Source organism: Quercus lobata, chromosome 8, assembly GCF_001633185.2.
Source record: "Quercus lobata isolate SW786 chromosome 8, ValleyOak3.0 Primary Assembly, whole genome shotgun sequence".
NCBI lineage: Eukaryota > Viridiplantae > Streptophyta > Magnoliopsida > Fagales > Fagaceae > Quercus > Quercus lobata.
The window spans coordinates 62,974,081-62,991,093 of record NC_044911.1 but is presented as its reverse complement, the minus strand read 5'-3'; the positions used below and the strand labels follow the sequence as shown (position 1 = coordinate 62,991,093).

At 35.3% G+C, this 17,013-nt stretch overlaps 3 protein-coding genes across 3 annotated transcripts; 2 read left to right on the top strand and 1 right to left on the bottom strand.

Annotated features, from left to right (window-relative positions):
* Window positions 1-4,047: 4,047 nt before the first annotated feature.
* LOC115957211 lies at window positions 4,048-5,211 on the bottom strand. Its single transcript, XM_031075412.1, has one exon. The coding sequence runs from the start codon at window positions 5,209-5,211 to the stop codon at window positions 4,048-4,050; it is 1,164 nt and encodes a 387-aa protein (XP_030931272.1).
* Window positions 5,212-9,194: 3,983 nt separating this feature from the next.
* LOC115958614 (anthranilate synthase alpha subunit 1, chloroplastic) lies at window positions 9,195-15,148 on the top strand. The gene is made up of 11 exons (XM_031077041.1): window positions 9,195-9,458; window positions 9,783-9,967; window positions 10,072-10,261; window positions 10,952-11,103; window positions 11,711-11,826; window positions 11,918-12,164; window positions 12,266-12,322; window positions 12,510-12,662; window positions 12,797-12,877; window positions 14,054-14,140; window positions 14,559-15,148. Exons 1-11 carry the CDS (start codon window positions 9,296-9,298, stop codon window positions 14,883-14,885), a joined length of 1,758 nt encoding a protein of 585 aa, XP_030932901.1. The 5' UTR covers window positions 9,195-9,295; the 3' UTR covers window positions 14,886-15,148.
* A 450-nt stretch (window positions 15,149-15,598) lies between these two features.
* LOC115957926 (30S ribosomal protein S31, chloroplastic) lies at window positions 15,599-16,755 on the top strand. Its single transcript, XM_031076266.1, has 3 exons — window positions 15,599-15,810; window positions 15,944-16,008; window positions 16,422-16,755. Exons 1-3 carry the CDS (start codon window positions 15,645-15,647, stop codon window positions 16,512-16,514), a joined length of 324 nt encoding a protein of 107 aa, XP_030932126.1. The 5' UTR covers window positions 15,599-15,644; the 3' UTR covers window positions 16,515-16,755.
* Window positions 16,756-17,013: the final 258 nt, after the last annotated feature.

Below are 17,013 nucleotides of genomic sequence, written 5' to 3'. Positions count from 1 at the left end.
TTTGAGGCCCTTGCCCCTTGGACTTTTTTGATTGTGATCTGGTAGAAAAGAAGCTTAAATACGCTTTCAAGAACTCAAAAAGAAAAAAACCTTTGTTGAAAATGACTGTGAATTAGAAAAGTCTAATTGATTGAGACATTTCCAATAACTATTATCTTAAAAAGATGAACTTCCTTGGACAATATGTTAGATTTATAGATGTTTTAGGATTTTTTTCAATTCAAAATTTGAGATAACAAAAGTATCAACTAACTATATATATTAAAATAGATTCTTAAATAATAAATCTACATACTTCATACACTTAACTGATATTTTTGTTAAAATAGATTCTTAAGCGATGCTTCCCTGTTTTACATGCGGCTCTTCATCCTTCTGCATGGCCTCCTCAGTCCTGCTTGATACTAATACCGAAAGAAAATCAGTATCCTTAAAAACAGTTCTGTTGTATTCTTCAAAGGTTGGACACTCGGACCTAATCCAAATATATAGGAGTACAGTAAAACGGTATAGTTTCAAACTGATTTAGAGTTATCTTCTTCTAACTCACTATATAGCGATTAAAAAGACAATCCATATATAATTTTAGTTGCATGACTATTTTAATAAGTTGTGTAACTTGTTTAAATAGTACATATAAATTATTTTAGTTATATTTTTTGAAAATATAACTATTGGGTTACATGTTATTTGTATTCTTAACATATATATCAAATTTCATGTCAACCAAATAATATTTACTGAATGATCTATAAACCTTTTTTTTTTTTTTTTTTTTTTTTTTTTTATGTATAATTGTAGATTACAAAAACTTAAAATTCAAACATTTGATTGATGATATAGCTATTGATATTTGATTTTTGAGAAATTTTGCAAGCATGGATGATATGAGAAATAAATGTAATCTAATGGTGGATTTATCAAAATTAAGATCCAATAAAAAAAAATATTGAATAGAGTTGTAACCATTGACTACATCTAAATTTGTAGCTGAACTTTATATATTTTATAAATTATAATGTAATGGACTAAATGAGATAGCTCCAAACTGGTTTGAAGCCAAACATTATGATAATATTATATATAATGTTACTTCATTTAAATTTTTTAATGGAATGATAATTTTTTTTTTTTGCTTTTGAGAAGAAAAAAAGGGGCTTGCATGTATAATCATTGCCCCACGTTCGATGGTATTTTACCACTTGGACTTTTAGTATGGATACCACCATGGCTAACAATGCGTGCCACTACTCGACTTCATTACCACAATTTCTACATATTAAGGACTATGGGTCAGTATTAGTAATCAAGCACACAAATACTATGATATTAAATGTAAATTTAAATTTGTTATATTTAATCTCAACTATAAAATTTAGGACAAAATTTGACTATAAACTTGGTAGTAACTAATAACTACAACTTCTATTAAAAAAATTAACATGATTATATATTTTAAAAATCTAATTGTTAGATTGTATATTTTTTATGTTCTTAACACGTATGTTAAATTTCGTATCAATCGAATGTTATTTACTATGACATTGCTATCGATCTTTAATTTTTATTTATTTATTTATTTTTATAATTGCATGCACGAAGGATGTAAGAAGAAAATTTTATCCAATAATATATTTTTTCAAAATTTACGTCAAATAAAAAGATATTAAATGGAGTTATAACCATTGGTTAAAAAAAAAAATTTAAAACTGTAAAATAACAAAGAAGGTTTTTTTATTTATTTATTTAAGTCTTGAATAACAGTCTAACATATGAGGAATTCCTAAAAAAGAAAAAAAGAAATTAAAACTGTAAAATAACAAATAACGTTTAAAAAAAAAAAAAATTCTTGAATAACATAATAACATACGAGGAATTAAACACGAAACTATGAACAAAACCCTTAGAAAAAATGGCACGTGAAAGTATCGGATGGTTCGGATCCACACTTGCACCTTAATTCATGTTTTTCACGCTAGTCTTTAACTTTTTATAACAAAATTACTAAAACGTGTTCTGCAAAAGCATAATTCAAAACTTGACCCTACGTGTTTGTCACTAAAAGTTTGTTTTTTTATACATAGAAACAAGAAGTGAGAATGAATTAGGGCGTTTTTTTTTTTAATTTAATTGTTAGGAAGGATAATTTAAGCACTCATCGTCTCCATTGAAAACACGCAAGCTTTTGCGTCTCCATTAAAAACACGCAAGTTTATTACAAGAGGAACTCAACAGAGCAGAACAAGTACGAGGTTTTGATGCTCTTTTGTCCAGTGAAAATGAGCATCATATGTGAGTATGACTAGTGAGTAATCCACGGCCTAAAACTTTGGTGGCCGGTTACTAAATGGTCCTGGCAGTCTTGTCTAATTGGGTCTTTCTCTTTTGACTTGAAAGAAGCTCAAATATTTGGCAAAAAAATAGATAAATAAATAAAAGAAAAATAAAAGAAAGAAGCTCAAATACGCTTTCAAAAACTTAAAAGCCGTTTGTTGAAAAATGACTAAATTGGACAAATCTAATTGATTAGACATTTATAATAGGATAAAATTTAGGATTTAGTTACGTGGTTACTTAACTAAAAAATACATTTTATTCTTATGAGAAAAAATTTACGTGGCAGAATCTCAAAATGAGAACTTAAGGAACAGTATCTAAGTACTATACGTAAATCTTGTTCTTTATAATAATACTGTGTAATTTTTTTTTTTTTTTTTTTTTTTGAGAAGGAAATAGAGTGTAAGTTAACTACTATAGTAAAGAGATGAACTTCCTTGAACAAAAAAAAAATATATATATATATATGTATATATACACGAAAAATTATGGTTAGAGAGAGGAAACCTGTGTGACTAGATTTATAGATATTTAATATTGTTTAAGATTTTTTCCAATTTGAAATTCGAGATTCCTAAAGTATCAATTAACTATATTCAAATAGATTCTTAAATCAAGAGAGAGACATGAAAATGGAAATGTAAAAAAGGAGAGAGAGGGATGAGCTTTCTCTCGCTTTTGGCATAGCGGGCCCTAGTAAATCCACAATTCAAACAATTATTCATATATTTGCTGTAATTTTTTTTATGAGAGTTTTAACTTATGTTGTCCACTTTTAATAATAACTTTTTATTATTAGATTAAAATACCAATCGATATTTTTGTTGTAATTTAATACTACCTAAAATATTAATGTCATGAACAACTTTGAAAAGTTTTAATTGGATCAATTTGCTCATCGTTGATATCTAAATGGCTTATATATTTGCTTTTTTTAATTTTTTATTTATTTATTATGAAAATCAATTTTTATATATGGTTGATCATACATGCTTAACAAGAATCTAATGGAAAGAAGCCTATAAATAATGCATTCTTGAACCACACACTATATTTTGAGAGGATATAGGATTTTTATACCTTAAATTTAGATTATAAAGAAACAATGTCCACAACATTTTTGTCCAAATTTTAGGTGAGACCATATGGGAAAAAACTTAAAGTCCCAGAATACTGATCGAAGACTACCTACAAATTACCCATGCTATAAGACATCTCTCTAGTTGTGCCCATATGCTAAAGTGGTGGGTACAAAAGTTGTGTCATTTGTTATGGTATTAGATTTTTTGATTTGACTACACGAATCTTTTTTTTGTTTGAGAATGAATGCTACGAACTTTTATTAAGAAAACCTGGCCAAATCAGCCTGATATGAATCAACAACTTCCGGTGGAACATCTTCCATTCATACTACACAATTTGGGATAGTAACAGCTAACTTCGCCAAATCATGCGCTACTAGGTTGCCCTCTCTCTTTGTATGAGAGTAAGACAATAAAGAAAAAGCTGGAATAAAACTGTAAGCATCCTGAATCAAAAGACCAAATGGAGTAAGTCCAACGTCCTTGGTTTCTAACGCCTTAATCACCAGCAAAGAATCTCCCTCAAGAATAGCTGCTGAGATGCCCACCTCCCTAGCAAACTCAAGAGCCCTTGTGGATGCCCTGGCCTCAATTTCAATCGGCTGTAGGAGCTGGGGAATTTTTTCTATCATGGCTGCAAGCACCAAGCCTTCTCTGTTACGGATAATAACTCCCACCCCTGAACAATTTTCATCGCAAAAACGGCTCCATCAAAATTAATTTTGAAGACGTCCAATGGAGGTGGCTTCCAACGTGTCCTCATGCGTGGTCTACTAGGTGAAGATGGCGGTAAGATAGCTTGGTATTCTGAATATCTCTCAACTGCAAATTGAGAAAGAAGGTTTAGGGAGCAACATGGTTGTTGAGAGCGCATCTGGTTACTTTGAGTCCAGATGGACCACACCGTGAAAGCAAAGAGAGCTGGCTTCCGTTGATGCTCAAATACCCAAGCCATCAATTCACTGAAGCTGGAAAAAGAAGTCTGGTTCCGAAAACTCCATGCGGTATCCTTATCCCACACACAATCCAGGTTTTTACAAGTCCATACTGCATGAATCATGTCTTCCGCTTCACCTCGACAACAGTCACAGGTCTGATCCTTGATAATAGTTCTACGCAGAAGATTACTCTTTGATGGAAAGGAGTTACGGCAAGCTCTCCAAACTAGATTCTTCACCTTATTCGGACATGCCAGAGCCCAGATTTTCTTCCATAGGCCTTTTTCATGATCAGGCCGAGCCTCCTTGTGAGAACCATCCTCTGCTTCCTTTAAGAATCGGTACCCCAGCTTGCAATTGAACTTACCGTCCTGTGCTAGTGGCCAAAACAGTGAGTCTTCAGTAGCTACCCGAGCCAATGGAATGTTCTTAAATTCTTCTGCTTCTTCTGGTGCAAACATTCCATCCACCATATCAGCATTCCATGTGCGTGTCCCTTCATCTATCAAACAATCCACAGTAGCTTCCTCCATAGATTCCACCATCGGAGATGCTACCATAGTTGGGTGTTTTCGTGGCAGCCAATAATGTTGCCGGATTTTGATAGATTTCCCATTGCCTACCCTCCAACAAGCTCCTTCTAGGACCACATCACGACCCCTCAAGATGCTTTTCCAAGCATACGATCCGGAAGAGGATTCTTTTGCATCAATTAGAGAGCCATGAGGAAAAAACTTCGCCTTAAACACCTTGTAAAGGAGAGAGTCCTTATTGTGGATAAGACGCCACGCTTGCTTAGCTAGGAGAGCATCATTAAAATGAGCCAAGTCACGAAATCCCATTCCTTCTACCATCTTAGATTTTGTTAATTCATTCCAACGAAGCCAATGAATTTTCCTACGATCCCCCCTTTGGCCCCACCAATATCTTCTTATCATAGCCTCAATATCCTCACAAAGCCCAATGGGGAGTTTGAAGCAACCCATGGCATAGGAAGGAATAGCTTGGATTACAGATTTAATGAGTACCTCTTTACCGGCTTGTGATAACAACTTGCTCTCCTATCCTTGAAGCTTCCTCCATACCCTTTCTTTTATATAATCAAAACTCGCCTTTTTTCCCCTACCCACAAAAGATGGTAGCCCTAAATACTTCTCGTAGGATTTAACTTCTTGAAGTTGGAGAAGATTTTTGATATTTGCTTTTGCTTCTTCCGATGTAGACTTGCTAAAGAAAATTGCAGTCTTGTCTTTGTTGATCTTTTGCCCCGACAACGACTCATATTCAGCAAGCAACTTCAAAATATTATTACAATCCTCATAGGTTGCCCTGCAAAAAAGCAAGCTATCATCTATATTTAACCAAGAGAGGATGGCAGTGGTTACATCAAACTTCATAAGCTCCCAAAAATGCTGATAGAAGAGTGGAGGCATTCCATCCGGACCCGGAGCCTTTAAAGGTGCCATTTGATTTAAAGCTTCCCACACTTCCAATTCTGAAAAATCACGCACCAAGTCTGCATTCATCTCTTCTGTCACCAAGCAAGGGATTTTCTCAAGAGCCTCCACAGTAAGGCTCGGTTGTGACGAGGAGAAAAGCTCTTCGTAGTAGGTCGTCAACTCCAAACCCATTTCCTCCCTCTCAGTTAACCACTCACCTCTAGCATTTTTAATCCCCCTGATTACATTCTTCCTGAACCTTTTTGTTGCCTTGCTATGGAAAAAAGCTGTATTGCTATCGCCTTTACTAAGCCATAAGACTCGTGACCTTTGGCACCACATTCTAGCTTCTCTATCTAGAAGGATATTGATTTCAGCCTTGAGACCCCTAACCCGAGAGTTGTTCCCACCGATTATTGCTTCATTTTCAGCCACCACAAGCAATTTCTTCTTCTTTGCTAATTCCCTTCTCACATGACCAAAGTTATGCTTACTCCACCGAGTTAATTCCTGTTCACATTGAGCCACCTTTTTCAAGATAGCTAAACCTGGATTCGGATCACAAGTATTATTCCAAGTTTCTTCAATAGTTTCACCACAAGAGGGCTCAGACAACCACATTTCCTCAAACTTGAAGCACTTCTTCCTACTCGGGTCTTCCAATCCCAATAAATTTACCCAAAGTGCAGAATGATCCGATGACATAGATTGAAGGTGATGGACTCTAGTTCCCGGAAATTTGTGAAACTAGGAATTAGTAGCCAGGCACCGATCTAATCTTAGTCTAACAGAGTGTCCATCATGCCCACTGTCTTGCCCATGTAAATTTTGAACCTACAAAACCCAAATCCATGAAGCCACACTCATCAATCACATCTCTAAATAACTGCATTTGATTGTGCTCCCTCCTAGGTCCACCCAACTTCTCATCATGCCGAATAATTTCATTAAAATCCCCGGCACAGAGCCAAGGTCTATTCTGCCTTGAATTTAAAGACCTCAATTTGTTCCATGCTTCAATTCTCCTTAAGGTCTCAGGTTCCCCATAAAAGCCAGTAAATCTCCACTCATTCTCGGAATTCCCATTGATAATAGTGTCAATGTAATACCTGTGTGAATCTACCACAGTAAGGTTTACAAAATTCTTCCAAAATAACACTAAGCCACCACCTCTGTTAACCCTCGACACCACCCACTTCTGATCAAAGTTTATTTTGCTCAACGTACGGTCTAGCCTTGCATCATCTGCCCATGTTTCGGCTATGAACACGACAGAGGGATTTTTAGCCCGTATCAAAGTAACGAGCTCATTTTCTGTACGTAGGTTCCCAAGCCCACGACAGTTCCACACTAATAGACTCATTGCTTCTAACAGGGCTGGAACTCAGCCTCTGCCAATATCTTCTTCTTGGTTGTGCCTGCTTGGGAAACCTTTCTTTTCTTTGGTAACTCAAGTAAGCTTTCTGTTTCCTCAGCCACACGTTTCTCCCCTACTGCTTCAGTCATAACTGTGTCTGTCCCTATCTCAGTTCTAACAACTCTTTTCCATGAACCTTCAACATGCACGGGTTTGGTTTGAATATTGGAAGTCATTGCTTGAGGGGCACGTGGTAAGGAGGTGTTAAGTGGTGCACGTGCTTCTACAAGCAGCTCCTTAGAACCCTTAATAGAAGGTGATTCTATAATATGAGCCTTACCAAGACATGCTCTGTTTTCAGCTACATTCGAATCCACCAAGTCAAACATTCGAATCCACCAAGTCAAACTTTCGAATTTCCTTATCAATATCCTCTATTACTTCTTCGAACTCACAGGCCTGCTTATTTCTCTCCTCAAAATCTGGCAGATTTGTTCTTTCCATATCCGTGACACTCCTTGACTCTTGTGGCGGCAAATTCTCCATATTTTTCTCCTGGAAATCCGGAACAAGATTTGCACTTGAGGACTGATTGATACTTTCCTTAGCAGGACGAATAACCTCCGGCGAAGGTTTACCTGAACGGACAACCACCACAGGAGGCTTCTGAACTGGTTCGCTGTTCGTCGTTGATGCACTCGATTTCCTACTAGCAAAAAAACCAGGGACTTTAACCGTATTTCTCCTTGCAGGCACAAACGGCGCTGCCTTAATCCAGGAACCGAACTGCTGTGATTCAGTTTTCAAGCTTCCTTCACTCTCAATCCAAAGAGGACAATCACGATCATTGTGAGTTAGGCAGCCGCACCAATAGCACAGATTGGGGAGTCGTTCATACTTGAAAGACACCCACAATTCTTTGCCATTGTCAAGTGAGATTACCCTTCCTTTGCATAAAGGTTGAGTGATATCCACTGAGACTCTACGAATCTTGCCAAACCTGACACGTGAGACCAGTGAAAAAAAGGAAACAAAAAATAGTAGAGTTATTATAAGCTAATTACAAATTGGCCTAGTAATACAATACAAGTAATTGGTGTCTCTTCAACCCATAATACTAAAATTGTCATTATTGTTGGCACATAAACTTAAGACTTATATAGTGAAATTTATAATATTTCAAGCATCACTCAAAAGAAAATGCTAATGAAAATATTCCTCTCCCCCAGTTATCAAATTATAAATAAAAATTAAAAAAGAAAAAGAAAAAAAGAAGAAGCCTAAACTTGGTTATTTTGTTCTTCTAAATTGATAATTGAGACTTGTGAAAACTAAGATTTGAACAAAAATAGTAAAATGTAGTCCAAAACACTAAATTGTTTTAGCTAAATAAGAATTGTTATTGCATACTCCGGTAATTGAGACTTGAGAGAACTAAGTTTTAAATTGAAATAGTAAAATGTAGTCCAAAACATTCAATTTTTTAACTAGATAAAAATTGTTATGAGAGGAAGGAAATATACTGTCGAGTGAAACCCATTTCTCTTTAAGAGGAAGGGAGTATATTGACAAAATATACAATAATTTTCTAACCAAATAAAGGACAAAAGATTCCTTTATTTATATGTGTGTCTTGAGAGCGAGGTAAGATCCATGTCTCTATGAGAAGAAAGTATACTATCAAGTGAGACCCACCTTTATGTGGGAGAAAAAAAGCTACGAGTAAGACCCATCCCTTAATAAGAGGAACTGAGTGTAACTTTTTTGCCAAATAAAGGATAGAAGATTCCTTTAGTTATAGAGGGATGCTACGTTTATAATATTTTTATAACAAATTATAAGTGGTTAGTTGTTATTTGTTTAAATTTGAACCTAACACTAAGATTATTTTTTTGCTCCAATAATAATAACTAGTAACAACCTATCATTTAAGATTTGTCGTAAAAATGTTGTAAATAGTTAAGAGTCAGGAGTAAGAGTAGGAATACACACAGTGCACGCTAAAGTTCCAGCACAGACATCTCATTTTCTTATTTATAGTTGTTTTTTCAGTTACGGAGGCCCGGACTCCCAAAAGCATTATTATACACACACCATCATCTCTCCGCTACCGGTGACCCGCAGTTCCGGTACTTCTTCCAAATGCATTCCGAGATGACAATGCAAACCCTAGGCGCCCTTTCCTTCCCGTCCAGCCACTGGCGTTCCCCGTTCCCGGTCACCGGCCTCCCCACCACTAGAACCTCAACCTCACTCTCATTCTTCCGTACAGTGAAATGCTGCGCTCTCACAAGCTCCCCTTTAGGTATTAATTTTTTTTTCTTTTCTATGTTTTTATTTGAAAGTTATGATTGCTGAGAAAATTAGAGAAAGAACTAATTCAAAAGAATATGAAGAATTTTTTTTTTTTATTTTTAAAAGTGTACTTTGTCTCATTTTCACAGTCACTAACTGAAAAGGCTAAGACTTATTAAAGTGAAAGCGATGGTTTTAATCATTATATGCTAAGACTTTTTTTACCTTTTTTTTATTTTTATTTTTATTTTTTTTTAAAGAAGATTAGAAGCAGCCAAAAAAAAAAAAAAAAAAAATTAATGATATAAGTTATAAAGGGATTCTATTATTTCAGTTGACAATGAGATAAAATTTGTGGAAGCGGCTAAAAGATCGAATCTAGTGCCACTTTATCAATGCATATTCTCCGATCAGCTTACTCCGGTTCTAGCTTATCGGTGCTTGGTTAAAGAAGATGATCGGGAGGCTCCGAGCTTTCTTTTCGAGTCCGTGGAGCCTCATCCTATTGTTTCGAGTGTTGTAAGTGTGTGTGTGTGTGTGTTTTGGGATTTTTGTTATTTTGGTTTTGAATTTCGAGTGTTGTAACCATATTTTATAATTGAACGCTGCATTGATTGTCATAGGGGCGTTATAGTGTAGTTGGAGCTCAACCAACAATGGAAATCGTTGCAAAAGAACATAAGGTGATGATAATGGACCACGAGGAAGGTCGCTTGACTGAAGAATTTGTTGAAGATCCAATGGTGATTCCAAGAAGAATCTCGGAGGATTGGAAGCCTCAACTTATTGACGAACTCCCGGGCACATTTTGTGGTATGAGAATTATGCTACATAATATATATATATATATATATATATATATATACCTTGCTTAGTGTTGAAATTCAATATACATTTTAAGGGTGTGTTTAGATATCGTTTATTGCTGAAAATTGAAAATACTGTAACAAAATAATTTTTAAATGGATCAATAGTACCGTGAGGCCTAGTTTTGAAGTTGTTTTTGCTGGAAAAAAGTGCTTTGCGGGTTCCATGAACAGTACATAGGACCCACTTGAAAACATGGGACGTAGCTGAAAAGTGCTTTTCAGCACTATCCAAACATACACTAAGTATGATTGGATCGTGACCCTGTGCAAATTCTGTTTTAAAGTTGGTTTCTTGGATATACTATGCTCAAGCTGAAACAAAAGTGCACAGAGAAATAACTTTTTTTGTTTATTGCTGATTCAGCTGATAACTTATTCAAACAATTTCCTCAATAACCCTCTTAATTGGAATATTGCATTAATGTATGCTAGAGACATATAAATGTGTAAGTTTCTCTCATGGCATGCTTATTGTCCTACAAGTTGGCAAACCAATGGTGGGTCTCGTTCATAATAGGAATCGGGTATTGGGGATTCACTTGATTGTCTATTGATGGAAGTGAACTATAAGTGTTGTATTCCTCTTTCTATTTCTGAAATACCTTGCTTTGTGGTAAATTGCTGTCATGACTAGGTGGCTGGGTAGGATATTTCTCTTACGATACAGTTCGGTATGTTGAGAAGAAAAAGCTTCCATTCTCTAGCGCTCCAAAGGATGATAGAAATCTTGCTGACATACATCTTGGCCTCTATGATGATGTGATTGTTTTTGATCATGTGGAGAAGGTAATCTTGTTTTGTAGCATTGACAGTGTGTGACCTTTTACAAGTGATCATAATTCTTGGTTCTGATGTTTCATTGTGTGTATCATTTGTCAAATACCACTTAAATTTTCTTTGTAATTATTTTTTGGTTTCCATTTGAAAGTTTGAAAATCTTTTTTGGCCCCCTTTGTAGTGCTCATGTCCTAATTTGTACACATTAAGATGTCCATGTCTCTCGGAAATGTAATGGGCATGATCATTCCTATTAGAGGTGAAAAGAAGGGAAATAATAAATTAAAATATGCACGTATACACTTCCCAAGATTTTGCTTATAATAAATGGCAGTGTATACTGCCAAGGAGCTCTAGTTCAACTGGCACCTCCTCCACTTATAGGTGTTAGGTGGAGGGTAAGGCGGCAGGTTCAAAACCCACTGAGTACGTTTGTAACTTGCCAATAAAAAAAATAAATAAATAAATAAATTGCAGCATATATGATTGTACATTAAGGTATTATATTGCCATTTGTGATGGGTTTTTAAAAGTTGATTTGCAGTTACTTTGCTTCTGCTTATGGGTAGTTGAGTTTCATAATTTATGGGCATCTTGGTGTTCTGTTCATATGCAGAAAGCATATGTGATTCACTGGGTGAGGCTAGATCGGTATACCTCTGTCGAGAAGGCTTATAATGATGGGGTGAAACGCTTGGAAGTATTACTATCCAAAGTACAGGATATTGACCCGTGAGTAACTGTTGTTCTTTTTTTTTTGTATGAAAATACAGGAGGTCATAAAATTGGTAAGTAATTTTTTGATTTTATTGTCAATTTTTAGCCCAAGGCTTTCTCCAGGGTCTGTGAAATTACACACTCACCATTTTGGTCCTGCTTTAAAGAAGTCAACCATGACAAGCGAAGAATACAAGAATGCCGTACTACAGGCCAAAGAACATATTTTGTCAGGAGATATCTTCCAGGTTGTATTAAGTCAATGTTTTGAACGGAGAACATTTGCAGACCCATTTGAAGTTTATAGGGCTTTGAGAGTTGTGAATCCAAGTCCGTATATGACTTACTTGCAGGTTTGTATCTCTTAAACCTTTTCTAATCTCAGGCCCTGGTTTTATGAGTTTGCTAAGCTGTTCTTTCTGATTTATTTTTCTTTTAACTTGTTCTCAATCAGGCTAGAGGGTGTATTCTGGTTGCTTCAAGTCCAGAAATTCTTACGCGTGTAAAGAAGGTATTTTATAACACTAAATTGAAGTCCAACAAAAAGATTTGCTCCTTGTTTAGCTTTAAAATTATTTTTCTACCCATAAATTTAAGCAAGTTTGTGGATGCCAGTGAGTTTTTATGTAATTAGAATTTATTTTTCTTCTTTCAATATTTACAAACAAAGATATCCATTTCTACAATGTTATGAACAGAATAAGATTGTCAATCGGCCATTGGCTGGAACTGTGAGAAGGGGAAAGACAAAGAAAGAAGATCATATGTTGGAAGATCAGCTGCTAAGTGATGAAAAGCAATGTGCAGAACACGTCATGCTTGTTGATCTGGGTCGAAATGATGTTGGAAAGGTTTCTCTTAAATCATTCTAATCACGTCTCTCTTAGGAGTCTCTTCTTTGTTTTTGCTAGAAAGGGTGTGACTTCTCTTTTATTGTTAGCTGCATATATAAAACTGGTCTTGGTGACATAGATTCTAAATGTAGGTCTCAAAATCTGGTTCTGTGAAGGTGGAAAAGCTCATGAATGTTGAACGGTATTCCCATGTGATGCACATAAGCTCCACGGTGAGAATCTGCACTCTAGTGTCTGTTATTGGTTGAATGGGAACCTGAAAATGTTTTTTTCTTCCAAAGAATGATTATCTGCATAAAGCATGCATAACATGTTATTATGTCATTTGCACTGGTTTTCCTTCTATAACTGGATGGTGTAGGACAGGAACCTAGAGTTGGGAGACACTCTATGATTTTGACACCCTGTATACATATGACATTTAAAATGAGTAAGTGAGAGCAACCGAAGAACTAAATGGTTGTGATGTGGGTGACAACCATGTTGTAATTGCCAATTTTGGGTTGAATGTGCATTTATTCCCCTAAGGAGAATAGTATGTCTACAGTAATAAGATGTAAATGTCTATACACTACATAATATAGATGAAATGGCTTGCTTCAAGTGATGCGGGAGATGCAAGAAAATTATTATTTAATATTATTTATGTTTGCAAGTCAATTGTATTTTTATGTTTTAGGTCTTAGTAGTTTATTGGGCTATCAGTATTTTAATTTGGCAAGCAAGGTTATTTTTGTAATAAGACAATTAGGGTTTCCTAGCCAATTAGAACTAGGGTTTAGCAATCCTTTATAAGTAACCTATTGTACTCCTTGAGGAGATAGTTGATATTTTGATAAATGAAAATAATGACTGTTTGGTCTTTCTTTGGTCTGGTTCTAACTCCAGGTCTACCCTAAGTGCTGACTCCTAGTGGTTTCCCTGCTTGGTGCTGACTCCAAGCAAGGCCTAGGTGCTGACTCTTAGGTCATATATTTTATTTTATTGTTGTTTCAGTTTTGTTCTGGTTGTCCTGTATCATCAAGTTTGGTTGATTAATGGTTATTGGGGTTAGGTCTGGCACTCAAGACATCAAATGAACTGAAATATATATATATATATATATATATATATATGTTTTGTTTTGTTAGTTGTACAAGTCCATTTGGCCTCTTTTGCAACTTTGTATGATTGTATCATTTCCTTTCTTGACTTTCCTAACTTGAGGAAATTTAGGATTTTGCTAAATTTCCTATATTCAATTACCATATTGATTCCAGGGATGATTATGCACTTGTTCCACATTGGTTCTATACACTATTATCCAAGAATATTCTTTGAAAGCACTACAAAGCAATGTGACCTTACAGATTCATAGTGACAAACGAATGCTGATTTATCTTATGCAGGTTACGGGAGAGTTGCAAGATCATCTCACTTGCTGGGATGCCCTTAGTGCTGCATTGCCTGTTGGAACTGTTAGTGGAGCTCCCAAGGTTTGTAGTTATTTTGCTTGTTTTCGTTCTTTTCATTTACCCTGTCTGCATATGTGGTTCTAAATCAATGACTAAGTGTTGCCAAAACAAGAGCAATACTAGGATACAACTTGTTTCACAAAATTTTTCACTACTTGATAAGATAACTAGTTGCGATTAGTGCAATGCCACTTTCACATGAGCTCATCACTGATACAACTTTTATTATGCACCAATTATAATATATCACCTCAATAGTTATAAATAATTGTATCGCTAGAGTTATTGCAAAAACAATGTGGGCTGTCGTAAGAAAGTCAAGATCATTGCGAATGAATTAGCCATGTGTAATCTTACCTAGTTTACTGTTCTAAATTTGCAGTCTCTGATCAAGATTTATTGCCCTCTTTGTTCTGGTTGTCATTGATGATTTGTCCAGGTCAGGGCCATGGAGATAATTGACGAGCTGGAAGTGACAAGACGCGGACCATACGGTGGAGGCTTTGGAAGCATTTCTTTTTCCGGTGACATGGACATTGCTCTAGCTCTAAGGACAATGGTATTCTCCACGGCAACCCGATATGACACAATGTACTCTTATAGGGATGCAACCACACGCCAGGAATGGGTTGCTAACCTTCAAACTGGTGCTGGTATAGTGGCTGACAGTAGTCCCGAAGACGAACAACAGGAATGTCAGTACAAAGCTGCTGGTCTTGCCCGTGCCATTGACTTGGCGGAATCAGCATTTGTTAATACTAGCTGATGCTCTATGCCTCTATGCAATGGCACAGCCGTCCCCCTTTTTTTATTTATTTGAGAGGGGAGGTAGAGCGGGTCAAACCCGATACAGGGATGGAGAGTAGCTTAGTATGTCCCAACGGCCAGCTAAGCTATACGGCCATTGGGACATACTGTAATTTTATTTTGAAATAATTTGTAGCAAGTTTTCAGTATGATCGATCTATATGTAATATTCATATTTCGATATATGATATTATTTAGCATTTAGAGAAGTAATTTTAATTATATTGCAAGATGAAAAACATTGTCAGAAAATGCAAAATGGGAATGCAAAAGAGAAATGAAAGGAAAGTAAGAAAGAGAAAAGAAAAAGAAAAAGAGAGATAGAACATAGAACAAGAAAAAAAAAATAGAAGTAATTTTTTTATTGGAGAATGAGAATCCTTGGGTTGGCTAATATAGCAAATAGAAATGGGAATGCAAAATGCATTTCGCATAAACTAATAGATCAAAGGCTACCAAAATTTACAAGATCCATTTCATTTTATAAAAACATGTGAAATCTTTTTTTTTTTTTTTTAAAGATCAGAATTCAGGAAAATTGACTTATTGTATCGTTAAAAGAAAAGAAAAAAAAAGAAAAGGAAAGAGAGACTTTTATGACTTTATTAAAACGACGACGTCTTACATGTCCCTTTTATAATTATTTTTTTATTTTTTTATTTGAGAATCTTTTATAAAATTCTCTAGGTTGCACTTCACAGAAAAAAAATTCATATCCATGGCGTCGCTGCTACTGAGACTGAAAGCTCTTCCAATTCCAACTCTGGCACCCGATATCTCCTCCAATTTATCGTTTTCTCAATCCGAAACTCTCTCTCTTCCAAAACCCATATCTCCAAATTCTGTTTCACTCTCTGTGGCCTCTCCAACACTACCATTAATAAGTAACTGCGTCTATCACAAACCCTCCAAAAACATATTACATAACATTCATATGTATATGTATATGTGTTTGTTTATGTTTCTTTTTTATAAAAAATTTTGGGCTAAAATTTCTTTGTTTTGCTTTGGTTTCAGTTCACTGTGGCAGAGGTGACAGAAAGACCGCCAAAGGCAAGCGTTTTGCTCACTCCTTTGGAAATGTGAGTTTCTTCAATTCGTGATTTTTTTTTCTCTTTATTTAAAATTTGGATGTTTTTGTTCTTTGTTTGGCTCCGGAGAAAACCCAGGAAAAGCTAGGAAAACATAGGAAATATGAATATGAAACAATAACTTATGGTGTCAGCTCTATCATGATTGCTTTTATAGGGTGTTTACGAGATTCGAATCTAGGTCTCTTGTTTTAGGACAAGAGACTTTACTAGTTTAGCAAACTGAAACCCAATTTGTTTTTTTATTAGACTAATTGAGCAAACTATTAAGTATCAAAGATTTCAAATTTGATATATATATATATATTTTTAATATTTTGGGCAACCAAATGGAGTGCTTTCATCTTTGATGAATGATTATGAGAATGGTTTTGGGTTTTGATTGTGTTGTGTGTCATCAACAGGCAAGGCCTAGGGGCAAGAAGAAGGGGAGAGGTCCACCGAAGCCACCTATGCCTCCGTCGGAGCCTAAGAAAGATCGCTTTGATAATGATTAGAGATGGTGAAGGTTGATATTGATGGCTCATTGTTTTCTAAAAGATTGTTGAGCTCGACATCTTTTTTTTTTTTTTTGTGTGTGTGTGTGTGTGTGTGTGTGTGTGTGTTTGTAATTTCTGACACTTGAATTGCTTTTAATGTTAGTAAAATTGCTTCTATGGATCTTTAATTTGTAAATCAAAGCAATTTTTTTGTGATTTTACTTCACTAAAAGACAATCAATTTTCTTGCTAATTACCTGAAATTGTGGTTAAGATCACAATTTGTTAGCTATTCCATTTTGTAAAATTCAGGGTTTGGATAATATGTGTGTTAAAAGAAAACAGATGTGAAGCCCCAGCATTGAGATTTAGACAGATACAAACATTGAATTTGGTATTTCGTTGCTCTTAATAACTAATCTAATCTTCTAGTGTTGGAGTTCTCAACTCATAGAAATCATTTTGGTGAAATTGCAATTTACATTATCTTTTTGTAGGTAATTTTCTTGTCTGTCTC